We start from the raw sequence: 14,115 nt of genomic DNA, 5'->3' as shown, positions 1-14,115 counted from the left end.
GTAAACCTCACAAGCTTGTCAGGTGAAGTCCTTTCCCTCCACAGAAGATTTACTTTATCTGGCGCCTGAACAGGGACTGACACCCTTGGAGCAAGAAGCATATTATTTCCTCCTCTCTCACAGACACAATTTCATGGATCAGCTCCTTTCATTTTTGCACATAGCTGCTATATAGTCCAAGTTTAGGAGATATTAAAACAAAAAACCCAAGCCCACAATCAAACCCCCTATGGGATAGAACCATAAGCCACAAAACCTAACACCTGCCACATAAAAGTTCCATAAAAACAGCTAACTGTATAATTGTAAGGTAATAGTTATTTAATTAAAATCTGTGATGGGAAGGCATTGAAAAGAGTGAGTTAAAAAAACATCTTTCTTTTTCCCCCAAGTAGTTTGAACAAAGAAATGTCTAACTAAAAATACTGATCCTGAGTACTGGGAAAGCACAGATACCACGTAAGAAATACAATTCTGAACATTCTGTTTTCAATGATCTTACCTGTAACAACAGGGCAGTAGTCTCATAGTGGCCATTCATGCAAGCATAAATTAAAGGAGTATTTCCATAGATATCCTTTTTATTTTGTTTAGCATTGTAGTCCATCAAATACTTTACCACCTATGGAAAGAAGTAACAACTTTTTAAGATACCATCTAACAATAACCATGCACTGAAAGCCTCCACTACTTTTATTAACCATTTTATTGAAATCTAGATTGAGAAAGAGATGGAGGAAAAAAAGGATGGAGAAAACAAGTCTCATCTTTGCCAAAGAGATTCTGACAAATACAAACAAACAACTCTTCCTATCAGACTAATTTTAGTATTTTAAAACATATTTTTAAAAAATGAAAACTTAAGCAACTGCAAGAGAGGCCAGAAAATAAAACTCGAGGTATGTGAGAAACATACACAACCAATAACTTAACAAAACCTCCATAACAAATCACCACAGCAAGAGTACCCATTTTGACTTTTCCAAACTCATCAGAACACTTTGAAGGAGTTTCCTATGTTGTAAACGTATCATGAACTACCCTTCATTAACCTACAAGTGTGAGTTGTATTCTTGGGGCTTTTCCTGCTTTGTCTTTCGATCATCTTCACAATTCTTTTCTCCCCCTGCAGTCCTGAGCTCTTTACTCTCAAAACCCTAATTTTCAACTTTTCTGCATCTTCCCACTTGCCTGTCTGCCCCTGCTTTTTCATTACTGTTATTTTCCCAACTCACTCTCCCTCCTGCCTTAATACCCTCCCCCCATTAGCTCATGCTTCTTCTTCACTGCTTTTTCTTCCCTGACCTAAAGTGAGGGACAAGGTTATCAGCTACCCTCAGAACTTCACTTGGTTCATAATCTACTTTAATGAGTTGAGAATACAGTAAATATTTAATACTGTGGCTACTGAAGCTACCAAGACATGCACATAACCTTGAAAGGAAGAGAGAGAGGACTATACACAAGAAAATTCAGCTCCATTTTTTAAGTGTTTGAAGTATGACAGTAGCTTTTGGCAGCACTTGCATTAAACCAGTATTTCAGCTCAATTACAAAGAGAAAAGGTGTCTAAGGTGTCTATTGAAACAGTTTGGGCTGAAAGATCCCCTTTCCATCAGGAGGCTTTAAACATTCAAAAAAGAGCAGAACCACCAAACTAATTTTCTCTGTTACTGGTTTAGCATCATTGATAATTTCCAAACCCAGCATTTCTTTGGTGGCTCAGCATTCAACAGCTTTCTGAGGAGGCTGAGGTACCTGGAGGTGCCCTTTCTGGCAGGCCAGGTGAAGAGGAGCTGCGTGTTCTGCGTTCTTGGCACCCACACTGGCCCCGTGTTTCAGCAGGAGCCAGACCAGCTCGGAGTGCCCATGCAGCGCTGCCATGTGCAGGGGGGTAAAGCCATCCTGGTTGCAAACGTTGACTCCAAGTCCATTGGCAGAGATCTTTGAAAATTTCTGTTGAGGAAAATACACAATAATGCTATAAAAACAACCACGTTGCTTTTCTTTCTGTTAACTAAAAAGCAGCCAAACATCTCTAAGTTTACACAAACCAGGCAGATGGAAGTTACAAGAACTTCTACAGAGCCTAATTTGAAGAAAAGTCAGTAAACCACAGCAGCTTGGTAGTGTTTTTGAACAGAACAATGTAATGTTACTGTTCACTCTTTTCTTCCAACACGATAGCTTCATAGAGAGAAATTCCAGGCAAAGTATTCATGATGTTAAAATGAGACTAAAGCAGCACAGGTCGATATGGAAGCAAAACTGAAAAGTTTTTACACAGCTGTTAGGATGCTCATACTGGGTATTAGTCAATTCTAATGAGTTACTTTCATTTATACAGACATTTATGCTCTTCAAGACAGACACTAGACACCTGTTTTACTGCTACATGAAGCGTGAGGTAATAAGGATAAAAACTAAAATTAATTTGACTCGTCTGGAAGTAATCCTGGCCCAGAGAACAGACTTCCATGGGGAGTCAAGACAAGGAAACTACCTACAAGACATCCTACACAGCAGTACAGGACATCTTCTTTCACTCCTCTCACTAACTGTGGGTGCCTGATATTTACAGTGCTGGACATTCACTCTGCCTGTCCTTGGGGTGCTCTTCAATGTGTGCCTGCTTAATACAGGGGTTAGTTAACAAGTTCCTTCTTCCCCTCATTGAGCAGGCAAGTAAATTCCACAGTAGATGCCATTCCTTCCTCTGTTAGCAATAAAATGAGCTTTACGGTCTCCAGCTTTGGCTTCTTTCGCACATGATCTCTGTACTGAGGGCACATGGACACCCACTGTGAGAGAATAAAGCAGTGTGAATGTGAAGCAAGTAATTGGTTTTCTATTTCCAAGAAGCTGGGATCATTCCTTATTAAAAAAAAAAAAGAAAAGAATGTATTGCAAAACCTGATTATCTTCTACAGTCCATGATAAATAAGGGGGAAAGAAGTTTTTGCAACTGAAAAGAAAGTCTTTGTAATTATATTTAATCTCTGAAGAGGTTTTAGATATAGCTTGTAGGAAAGATGATTTGCAATTAAAAAAAGACTTTATGAGCATTACATTGACTATAGGATTAGCAGGTATTCCTTGCTAAACTGATTACTAACAGGTAATTAGATATGCTGTGACAGTTAGCAATGTGAACTACAAAAGAGAATCGGGCTCAGAAAAGGATGTTTATTCAAAGTTGCCCACATATTCTAAAAGCAAACTGAAGCTTTCTCACTCCATTAGATATTGAGCAAGTCTTTGAACGCTGTTCCTGTACCCAAAATTTTCAACAGTTCAATTAAAAAAGAACAATTTCATGACATCAAATGAACTGTAAAGATCTGTATATAGTTAATTGCTTTGCAGACAGAGATATAGAGCTGCTGGGCAATAGGAATGCCACTTCCCTGGAGCTAAAACTTACACTGAAAGAATATAAATTATTCTTTTTATTGATTTAATATTCCAACCTTCTGTGCTGGCCCACATTTTGAGCACTGGCATAATGGATGGCAGAATTCTGGTTTTGATGTAGTGGCTGTGTCATCCTCATCTTCCAAGTCTTCTTCCACCCACTCCAAGAGATAACGTACCTGGCATAAAAAGTGAGTCCTTCTTTATAGAGTCCAAAGGTTCCATGTCCTAATAAATCTGCATATGTAGACAAGTCAGATTTCACAAACATACACTTAATCTCTCAGGGAGGCTCCACAGCCACTTCCTGGCATCAGCTGCCCACAGGCCAAATCCAAAACCCAAATGTTACTGTTGACAAAGCAGTTGGAAAGTTCTCCAAAGTGCAGTAGTGAAATGAATTATAAAGGACTTCCTGCTGCCTAATCACAATTTCAGTGTTCACCCATTCTCAAACCCTTCAAATCCTTTTAGCTCAGATCACTTGTGCCAGCTCATATCAATGCAAATTTTGTTTCACGTTTTATTTTAAACAATGTAAGAAATGACAAGGATGACAACATTTAACTGATCCCTAATGCTTTTCAGGGACATTGACTTTTCTTAGGTCTGTCACTTCCCAGGAGCTGCCAGTGTCATTTTTGTCTCAACATACAATGCCTCATGCTTGAGGGAGAGGCCCTTCAGTGCATTCAAGTGCCATTTGCAAACAGTGATGGTTACTGCATGTTAATTTTCCATTGCATTTTATGCAACAAAAAAAAGCTGTTTATGAAATACATTTCTACCTTGAAATTCATACTGTTCACTAAGGACATCTTAGAATGAGCAGGGACTGTGCTGAGTCTCCATCATTACACCACCTGGCAATGTTAAGCCTGACACCTGTGTAGTGTATCACTCTGGAACAAGTGTTTCAGGAACTCAGGACAGAAGTGGGAATTAAATTGGTATCATAGTGCAAGGGACAATCCATCACCAGTCACCTTTTCCCAGGTGCACACCAGGGACTAACACCATGGCACAAGAAAGACCGGGGCACTCCTGTGTTTTGAAGCTCCTGCAGATCTTCTGGGAAGTTCCCAGCAACAGTTCCAGGATTACAGAGTGGGTGTGAAGCATGTCATCTTGTGAAGGCTTTTCCTTTTACTGTTTGGGGTTTTTTTAGCAGCTTTTCAGAGAGCTGTAAGAAGATCTATCATTGCCTTGTTACTGTGAAGAAAGATCAGCCCTTTGCCTCCCCATTGAACAGTGGCAAAATCAAGGAACCCCTTCCTGTTGGAACTGAGACAGAGGTCTTTGCTGGAGTTGTGGGTTGGATTTGATGCCACAGAACTGACCAAGCCAAGAGCTCTACAGTTCCTAGTCAAAAAGAGAATGGGGACAGTGGAATTTCCCACGGGTTCCTCCCACTCTATTTACTCTCACACTTGTCTGCAGGTTGTGCTCCAACACATGAATAATCTGTCCAACTAAACACAGGCAGCTGGAACAAATCCTAGACCAGCTAGTAAGGGCCATATACCTGATTCTGAATGGCAAAAGAATTGAGACAGAAAAGGCATGTTTTCCCACAGGATATTGCTTTCCCTGCAAATCCCACAGTGTTCTCTGCTCTCAAGTCTGCCTGTTCATGGAAGGTCAACTTAGTGAAGCTTTATTGCTTCTAAAACAAACAGTACTGTCACTTCACTTCCCCTTTCCCTGCACACTGACCAAGACCCTCACAACTGAGTTCCTGCTCCTCCTGTCACAGCTCAGCACTGCTGCTCTCACTGTCCAACACCCAGCTCTCAACACACTCATACCAGTCTCACAGAACTCTGAACACACAACTGATGTGCACACCTCTGTATAATTACAGTGGAATAGCCATTTTTCTTGATTTAAAGGTTGTTTTCCAAAATACTAACTGTACTTTTGAGCAGACATACACTGAACCACCTCAGAAGTTGTCCATAATCTTCATGTGCCAGGTAATTTTTCATCCAAAACACTCTCTACACTGCAGAGTAACCTCCTGGAATACTCACTGAGCACTCTGGGGGCTCTGTGCCCTGTATGCCAGCCTTTTAGCTGCTCCACAAGATTTATTTTAAACAAGGTACTTGCTTTTTTTTGTGGTGGATTTGCACATATTCATTCCACTGGATATGCCTGATAGGAGGAATTTCAGAAGAGCACCAAATTCAGCATCTACACTGAGGCAACATCAATTCTTCCTTAATACCACTGACAGATGTTTGACCAATATCTTATCAGATACTGCAGAAGAGACTCTGTAACTTCTTGGGCCTGTTCTACTGCTATCCTACCCTAATAATAAAAGGGGTTTTTTATTTTCTTTTTTCGTTTAAATCTAGGTATCTTTGTTGAAAGCTGAGTAGTTTATCCATCACTATGAAGACACTGCACATACCTGACCACCAAATCCAATCACTGAGAACGAAAGACTGAAAATTGATGTTAAAGAGGATTAACCACTTCTCCACCACAGTTCAGTGACAGAGCCACAGGTCCCTGCTCACAGCAGGGAGCCTGAAACAAGACTGATCTTTAACGTTCCTTCCAACCCAAACCATTCCATGATTCTATGAAAGGCTTTGTTTGAAGCAAAACAAATGGGCTAAAACTGTTAACAGTCTCCACCACCAGTGGAGCTATAAATCCTTTCCCACTCATTCAGCAACCACTGAACATGTAAAAAGTACTGTTTGAGAACCTCCCCCCAAGAAGCTGCTGCTTAATTCTGAAATATATTTTGGGAATAAAGCTTAATCCTTTCCATACAGGTATTCCTTTCCACGCTGTCTCAAACATTTCTTTCTCACTACAAGCAGAAAACTTAACAAAGTGACTAAACTATCTTTAAAATGAAGACTTAGTTGTCATTGAGTTAGCCAATTAAAATACCTGTCACTGATTAAAACCATCTCCAATCTAAAGCATTCTTTCTTTTCCAGTTGGCAGGTGCTGAGGTGATGACAAAAGTTGTTTTCTGGTTTCTGGAACAATCACATCATAATTTTTATTTTAATCTTCCAGTTTTGTGCCACTTTTTTAATGTCTCCTCAATTGGCTGTCACAGCAAAAATCTGCAACCCTTGTGACCCTGCTGCTGGGCCTGTTCCTATGGAGACAGACCTCAAGGCTGCCAGAACAAGACAAGAGTTTTTCAATAATTGAGTTTTTTAATAGATATGGAAGTTGTAACCTTTGCCAACCAATTGGATGATTCTCTTTATAATGAACAGCTTTACATGAACTTGAGTAATGTGGAAAGTAAAGCCACAAAACATAAGGTGATTCTGTGATGTGAATGCACAGACTAGATTTTCTATATGCTCTTCATTGCTGGTATCTATTAAGCAGTGCTAGATACTAATTTTCCAGCAAATTACAGCACTATATTTAATTTTATTTAAATATTTTCATGATGCAGTTTAGATTTTCACAAAGTGTGGAAAGCTAATTGTAACACATCCATATTTACTACTGGCCAGGAAGATGGTAAATACCACCCCTGTACATGGTGCTGCTTCTTGAAATGACTTAAGGGCTGACCTGGAAATAATTGCTAATATTAATTCACATTTTAAACTAGCATAGTGATATTTACTTAACAACTGCTTACTTAACAACAGTTTTTTATCAGTTGATAAATGAATTTGTTTCTATCATCTAAATGGAATAAAACATGAGACAAACAGTATTAACACAGCACGTACTTAGTGATGGGTTATCAATTTTAGGATGACTGTGTGATGCTTCACTGGCATCTGTAACTTCTGGTATGTTCCACCTAAACTAATTTTTCATAAGAATCAGAGCAAACCTGCATTCTCACATGGATTCATGATTTTGTTCTGTGAACCACAAAACAATTAAGAAATGTACAGCCTTATACACCTTTCCAAAAACAAAACCTCTAAAGATTTCTGTGTCATCTTCATTTTTACAGTAAAATGTCATTGGAAGCATTTTATTCTTTAAATAAAGAATAAGAAATAAAGAGCAATAATAAAAAATAAAATAGTCAAGACAGGTAGTAAGTATCACAAATTACAGAACGTCACCTCTGAAACTGGTATTATTACAGTCTCCAGCTATAGTGAAATCCAAACTACATGTTGTTGTATGCCCCAGAAAAAACTTCTGTGTGCTGACTATTGTCACCTAAATTTTCTCTCTACATGAAATACTAATTAAAAAATCACAACAAACAAAGTAAGAGCCCATTTCTCATTTATAGTACCTATGCAACACTATTACATGCAGTAAACATACAATAAAGAGCAGGTAATATTTAAAGAATTAGATAACTTGGCAATTTAGGAATCAAAAAGCACTTGTGGATTTAAACACACTGTATTCTGGAATGCTTCCCAACTCAAACACAAATCCCACCATTCAATTTCCAGAACTGGCACAGGAACAAGCAACCGGGAATAACATTTTCTATTGGATTTGCTGACAAAACCTGGGTTTACCTGAAAGCTCACCTCTTGGGCTTTCGTTGTGCTTGACTGATATCCAGTCCAACACTGTGACCTCAGTACACCTTATTAGTGCCCTGCAATGCACCACACTCCCCACCTACAATGGCATTTGAGAGGGCAGCTTGAGCACCTGCAAGCAGACAAACTGATCTTTCCTACAGTAATTCCTTTCAACATGCCTGCCCTGAATGTTGCTCTTCCCAAATTGTTTGCATCTTCTAGAAGTGTCTGCATCCACATTTTTAAATGACAGGCCTTAACAAAGGAATTATTCAATTTTAAGCAATTTCTTTAGAGGTCATGGAAATGTCAAAACAATGGGCCCTAAAGCACTATAGATACAATAATTCCAGGACATGAAGAGAATATTCTTTCCAGAAAGAGCTGAATGTGATCAGTTGTTGCTGAAGAAAGATATTACCCAAAGCATTCTTCGCTTGGTATTATATACAAATAACTTCCTCAATTTGAATGAGATAAATTAGAATTCAGTCACATTCAACAGTCATGCTAAGACTCACCATTTCCAGATCTCCATCAGCAACTGCTCTCAGGAGTTTTTCCACCTATGTATGAAGAAAATAATTTATTTGCTTTGTTAGTACTGATATTAAGGACACAGAAAATCCTCGTCCTTTGCTCACCTCCTTAAGCTCATGCAGTAGGATTACTGACAGCCCATTTCACATTTATTGATAAAATTTTAAAGGAAAAACCTTCTTCCTTTATGAAATACAAAAGCTGTACAAGGCCTGTGGCCATTTGATGACCTCTGACTTGCTTAGTTAAACAGTACGTACCTGAATTGAGGATATGTGGCCTCCACACAAAGCCACAGAAGTTGATACATGTTATTATGCTGCCTCAGCAACAGCTGCCCCTGCATTTCTCTAGTGAATCTAACATTAAAAATCCTTACTCAAGACAAATTTCTACCCTAATGAACACTAATACTGGTTTTGGACTCTTGCTGAACTGCTATAAGCTATCAGAAGCACAAAGGATGGAAGGTTTTATTGTGCTGTTTGAGAAACAACAGTTCAAGCTGAAAAAGATTCTTTCCAATTGTTCCCTCCACGTGTGCAGACTGCTGGTTTATTCCTATGCTAAAAAACCAAATGTACAAATCTAACTGCATTGTAAGCACCAAATTTGTTTTCTTACTTAAAATCTGAAAAGATACAAATATCAAAGGGTGTGCATTAGCAAAAGCCAGGTCTCCAACTCAGAGCTGCTGCAGGGGACCAGCATTAGACCAGTTAAATATGTGTTTGCTCAAGCCAGGTAATGCCTGAGCAGGCTCCTTGGGGCAGGTCCTCTCCTGCCCATGGGCTATGCAGGGGAAAAAAGACACATGAGGGAAGAGGAGATGGAGGATGCTCTGCAGTGCATTTATGTCACTGCCCTGAGCCCTGGGATTGTCTGGGGAAAGCAGGAGAATGAGATGCACTTGTGTCCCCAACTCTCTGATTCCCTGCTCTCACATGAAGGTGTGGAGATCTAACCTGAGAGCCATGGGATAAGGTGCCAGCAAGGGCAGGAAGAGTCCATCAGTCCTATCACTGGGTAGCTCACCTGGCCTCTGCAGACTGCTGAAGAATCATTTAATAAGCTTCGTGAAAGTCTGTTTCAACATTATAGCAAATTATTCCAGCACTGGGCTAGAATCACCAAAGATGCTGCTGTGTAAACCAAGTTGTTTCACTATTAAGAAATGTGCTTCAAGGGAGAGATGCCCTGGAGTGACAGCTACAGTCACGTCTCAGTCATTCCCCAGAAATTACCACCTTGCTGAGTGTGACAGCAGTGTTTGCTAAGGCAAACAAGGAAGAACGAGGCTGAAGTTTGTGTTTTACTGGTCTGAGCCCGTTCTTCAGGGTTTTAGCTGAAGAACAGGACACAAGCAGCTGAAAGATCAGGGGCTAGATTAAATTTCTCCATTTTTATCTGTCTTTAGGAAAGCTGCGAAGTTTTATTTTATTACTGTCCTTTTAATACAGGATGAAGGTCCTTGAAGTCATGCACTAGGCACTCAAGGCAGAAGCTATGATTCTTTAATTTTTCTTCTCCAACTTTGAATGTCTAAATCTAAGCCAGTCATTTAAACTCCCTCTCTGGTAACTACAGAACAGAGTGCAAAGAACACTTGACTGCAACTCAGGTCAAACTAAGCATGTCTGAGATCAATTCCTCTCTGGAAAAACCAATTTCTCTCCACTGACTAAGGAGGTAAAAATAGATGTCTGAAGTTAACACAACTGTCTTTCAGATGTCTGAAGGTGGGTGAGCTGAATCCCAACCTGAAGTGGACTATATACACTGGAGAGATCTGTGCCTCCCACAAATTTCCCCTAATCATACAGGATAATTTCACTGGAGAATGCAAACATTTTTCAGGAGTCAGTTTCATCATATACAAGAAGTCAAACAGTAACAGCCAGTGACCCACAAGCTCTGATAATTTTTTTCTAAAAATAACAACTTCCTCACAGTTCTAAAAACTGCCTCAGGCCCCAGCCATGGTACAGCATCTGTTATGCAGCTAATAGATAATTTATTACGAGTACTTAGGGCAAAAGTCTGCTACATGCATTTCCCCATGTTTCCAGTTTGTTTCCTCATTCTCCATGGAACAGAAATACCTTCCTTTAAATGTAAGAATAGATGAAACAAATCCACTACAATTCACTTGCATGCCCAGTTTTACAGCTGCTGAACAGAAAATGTGCAAGGACTTGGTTCACACAGAGCAAGTCCCAGTTTAAAATCCTGGCTCTTTTACTCTCTCTTTCCTAAGCCATAAACAAGCCACCATGACTGGTTCATTTAAGTGAAGAGTTTAATTCAGTATTGATAATAGAGGTCTAACTGGATTCCCTTAATCCCTGGTGTAAACTTTGATATCTGAAAAAATGACCATTATCAGCTTCCTATGACTTCCAGTGGCATTCCCTTCATGGAGCTCTCTCTGGATCAGGTGTTGCCTCTTTGGTTACTAAGAATAAGAGCAGCGAGCCCATGTGAAACTTGGCAAACAGAAATCAACTAAAGCTGGATTACAGGAGGTGGTCATTAACCCCAAGGACCTAAGGTGTAAGCTGCTTGTAATCTTCTTCCCTCGATTGAACTACAGTCTTAGCTCTTGGATGTCATAAATTTGTTCCTTCAAGGAAAAATAAATCCTCAATCTATAAGGCAAGTTGAGTCCTTGACTGTCCAAACAGGAAAGTACATTCCTACATTGGAACTCACACAGAGAAACTCAAGTGTGAAGTAATACTGTCCAGTTAAAATTTACATCTTTGTGTTTCTTCAGTATTTTAGCAAATTGAAACTTTTGGCAAGAAAAGAACCATTTAATAGCAGGGAAAGAAAGAATTTGAATGTAGAGAGGATATGAAGCAAAACATACTAAGGAGGTCAGTTTGGAAAAAAATGAACAGGAGGACTATAAAAAAAATGAAGAGAAGATTCAGAATGATTGGTGTTATGACTATCTTAGGAAAGATAAATGGAAAGTATGGCTCTGAGGTCCCACATGAAAAAATTCACAGGATGGGACCTTGATTGGTGTGGACAGAGCAAAATCAGCAAACATACGTGCAAGAAATTTTATATATAGTCTGTATTCTTCATTTGTTATAAAATTGATTCCTATGCCTATTTTGAAAACTTGTCTTAACGTTCCAGTCTGTTTGCCAGCATGCCTGTACCAGTCTCTCTTCCCTGACAGATTCTGTAAGCAACAACAGCATCTATTTTCTGGAAAGGACAGTCAGGTCCTTGGGGCACTGACTGCCACTGCAATTTTGTAAAACCTGAACAAATTCTCAGACTACATAGTTAACTTCAGTAAATGTGAACAACTGCTCCAAAAATGCTTTCAATTTTTCCCCAGAAATAACCAACAGAGCAGTTGGTGCCATACACAAGTAACTTATCAGGTACTGAGGTGACAAGCCCCTGAGTGAGGTCAGCAGCACAGAATTTTCCAAACCAGACAGAAGGCTATTCCTGAAGAAACAGTTTAAAACTGTAGCAAAATATCACTCTTTTAACTTCCTTCACTTTGCTTATTGTCAAAACTTGTATCTCAGTCTTACCTCTTTGTAACTGTTTTTTACTTCTTCTTGCCTCACATCAGTTGATGCTGATGACAGGCTTGAGACAGAGGATCCTCTGCTGAAAGTTTCTGCTGAGTGCTGAGGAGACCTAAGTGGTGACTTATAGTTGGAAAAAACAAACAAAATTCAAACAAGCAAACAAAGTTACATACCAAATTCAGGGAGTTAAGAACAGGGAAAAAATTTTGGCAACTTGCTTTGGCTGTTACCTCAGAAGCATGTTGTCCTCTTTCAAAGGTTACATAGTTTAATTCCATCAACGACAAAATCTGCATAAAAATATTACAGAAAATCAGTGTAACTACTCAAGAGGAATCCACTGACTGAAACACAAGTTAGGCAACAACACTGAATAGTGAGCAGTAACTGAGCAGATTAAAAGTACCCATTTACAAGTTCATGTTCTATCCCACAGACTGTAGTCCTGCTAATAGAGTGAAAATGTGATCCTTCTTCCCCCAAGTGAAACACTGGAAGTTTTCCCTTTAATGGTGAAACCCTATCAGCAGGTGGGCACCTACACCTCTGTGGCTTTGCAACAGACAGAATTCAGGCTAGAAGATAAAGAGGAATACCTTGGAATTTAATGCACACTGTAGGGAAGTCTCTTTCATCCGGTTTTGAATTTCTGGATTTGCCCCATTTTGCAAAAGCACTTCAATGATCCCTTGGTAGCCCCACCGAGCAGCAATATGGAGAGGAGTGTCTCCCTTCTCATTGCCAATGTCTAGTCTGCAGGAATGCACATCATAGTAGACTAAAGCTTTGACACACTGGAAAGAAAAGGAAAGCTATCAATAAATTATGGTCTTGTCTCTCAATTCAGATAACATGTTCAATCCTAAAAAGCTTTTTTCCTTGCTGCTCATATGACTAAAGAGGAGGCTTACATGGTTCAGTGTCATCAAACAGAGAGTTAAATAACTTAACTAAATTTGCACTGTATTATCTTTAATGTGAATTCATAATAAAAACTGCTATGAGCTACCAAATAAAGTCCTGATTTAGAGCATTAAATTGTTTAGCTTCCAATTTTTTGGATTCCCTTTTCAAAACATGTAAGTTTATTTCAAATTTGCATTACAGTTTAATTCCATTCCATTCCAAAGTCCATTGAGTTTGTTACCAAACAATTACTTACATCCTCGTGACCGTAAGTGCAGGCTAAATGAAGTGGAGTATTTCCATTATTGTCCTGAACATCAGTACTTGCCTTATAGTGCAATAAGAGCAGCTTAAAAGAAGAACAGAAGTAGACACTTAAGAAACTAAAAAATTAATGGACAAACAATTATTGCTCTGCAGATTCCTTCAGGGTTCTACCATGATGAAGCACTCCATGACACACTGGCTGTGCCTCCTGTTTCAGACACCCTCTTGGCATTGCAGTGCTGTTTGTGCCCCACCCTGAGAACCAAGTAAGAGCCACTTCTTACATACTCAGAATTATCATTGAAAAAAATGAATTCTCTACTGCAGCAAACACTGTAATACATATATTTTAAGAGCCTCTGCAAGTGAAGACACAGCTTAATTTGAACAATGCTAACTGAAGAGTATCACATATATAAAATTGAAGTAGACAATAATTACTGTAGTTACACAGTCTATCCTGAATACAGTGTGAAGTCATTTTGCTCGTTCCAGTGACTGCAATGGTTTTTCTGTCTCAATCAAGAGCTCCCCATTTGTACTACATATGAAAGGGATGAATTATCAGCCAGGCACAGCTGTCAATTGTTTGGTTACTACCAATGCCTGAAAACCTTGAAGTGTAAATAAAAATATCTTGCAAACTACAGTGATAACAGATCCTCAATTCTGACACCATACACAGTTCTTGTAAAAGCTTCTCAGAAGAGCTAAATGACAGTAACAGTAGAACAGCTCAGCAAGAGCCATGTATTTATTATTTAGGTTAGGTGGTGGTGCTTACTGTAACATTTTGATATCCCTTCTGACAGGCGAGGTGAAGTGGGGTAGAACCGTGGTAATCTGTGGCATTGACAATGGCTCCTTTGGCTACCAGTAAATCCACTAGTGATGTTTGCCCTTGAAAAACAAGCAGACATTACAAA

The 14,115-nt window shown here is 39.2% G+C and overlaps 1 protein-coding gene across 7 annotated transcripts in view; it reads right to left on the bottom strand.

Annotated features, from left to right (window-relative positions):
• The window catches only part of ANKRD27 (ankyrin repeat domain 27), a 57,880-nt gene that overhangs the window by 8,592 nt on the left and 35,173 nt on the right, over positions 1-14,115 (bottom strand). For all 7 annotated transcript variants that reach the window (XM_071567842.1, XM_071567847.1, XM_071567846.1 and 4 more), the window contains exons 16-24: positions 13,974-14,089; positions 13,179-13,271; positions 12,613-12,810; positions 12,247-12,306; positions 12,017-12,136; positions 8,435-8,479; positions 3,471-3,593; positions 1,759-1,956; positions 503-622 (exon numbers count right to left, since the gene is read on the bottom strand). In XM_071567842.1, the coding sequence (XP_071423943.1) occupies positions 503-622; positions 1,759-1,956; positions 3,471-3,593; positions 8,435-8,479; positions 12,017-12,136; positions 12,247-12,306; positions 12,613-12,810; positions 13,179-13,271; positions 13,974-14,089 (1,073 nt within the window). The remainder of the gene's footprint in view (positions 1-502; positions 623-1,758; positions 1,957-3,470; positions 3,594-8,434; positions 8,480-12,016; positions 12,137-12,246; positions 12,307-12,612; positions 12,811-13,178; positions 13,272-13,973; positions 14,090-14,115) is intronic.

This window comes from Pithys albifrons, chromosome 12 (genome assembly GCF_047495875.1).
Source record: "Pithys albifrons albifrons isolate INPA30051 chromosome 12, PitAlb_v1, whole genome shotgun sequence".
Lineage (NCBI taxonomy): Eukaryota > Metazoa > Chordata > Aves > Passeriformes > Thamnophilidae > Pithys > Pithys albifrons.
The sequence above is the reverse complement of the archived record's forward strand: the minus strand, read 5'-3'. Positions and strand labels throughout refer to the sequence as shown.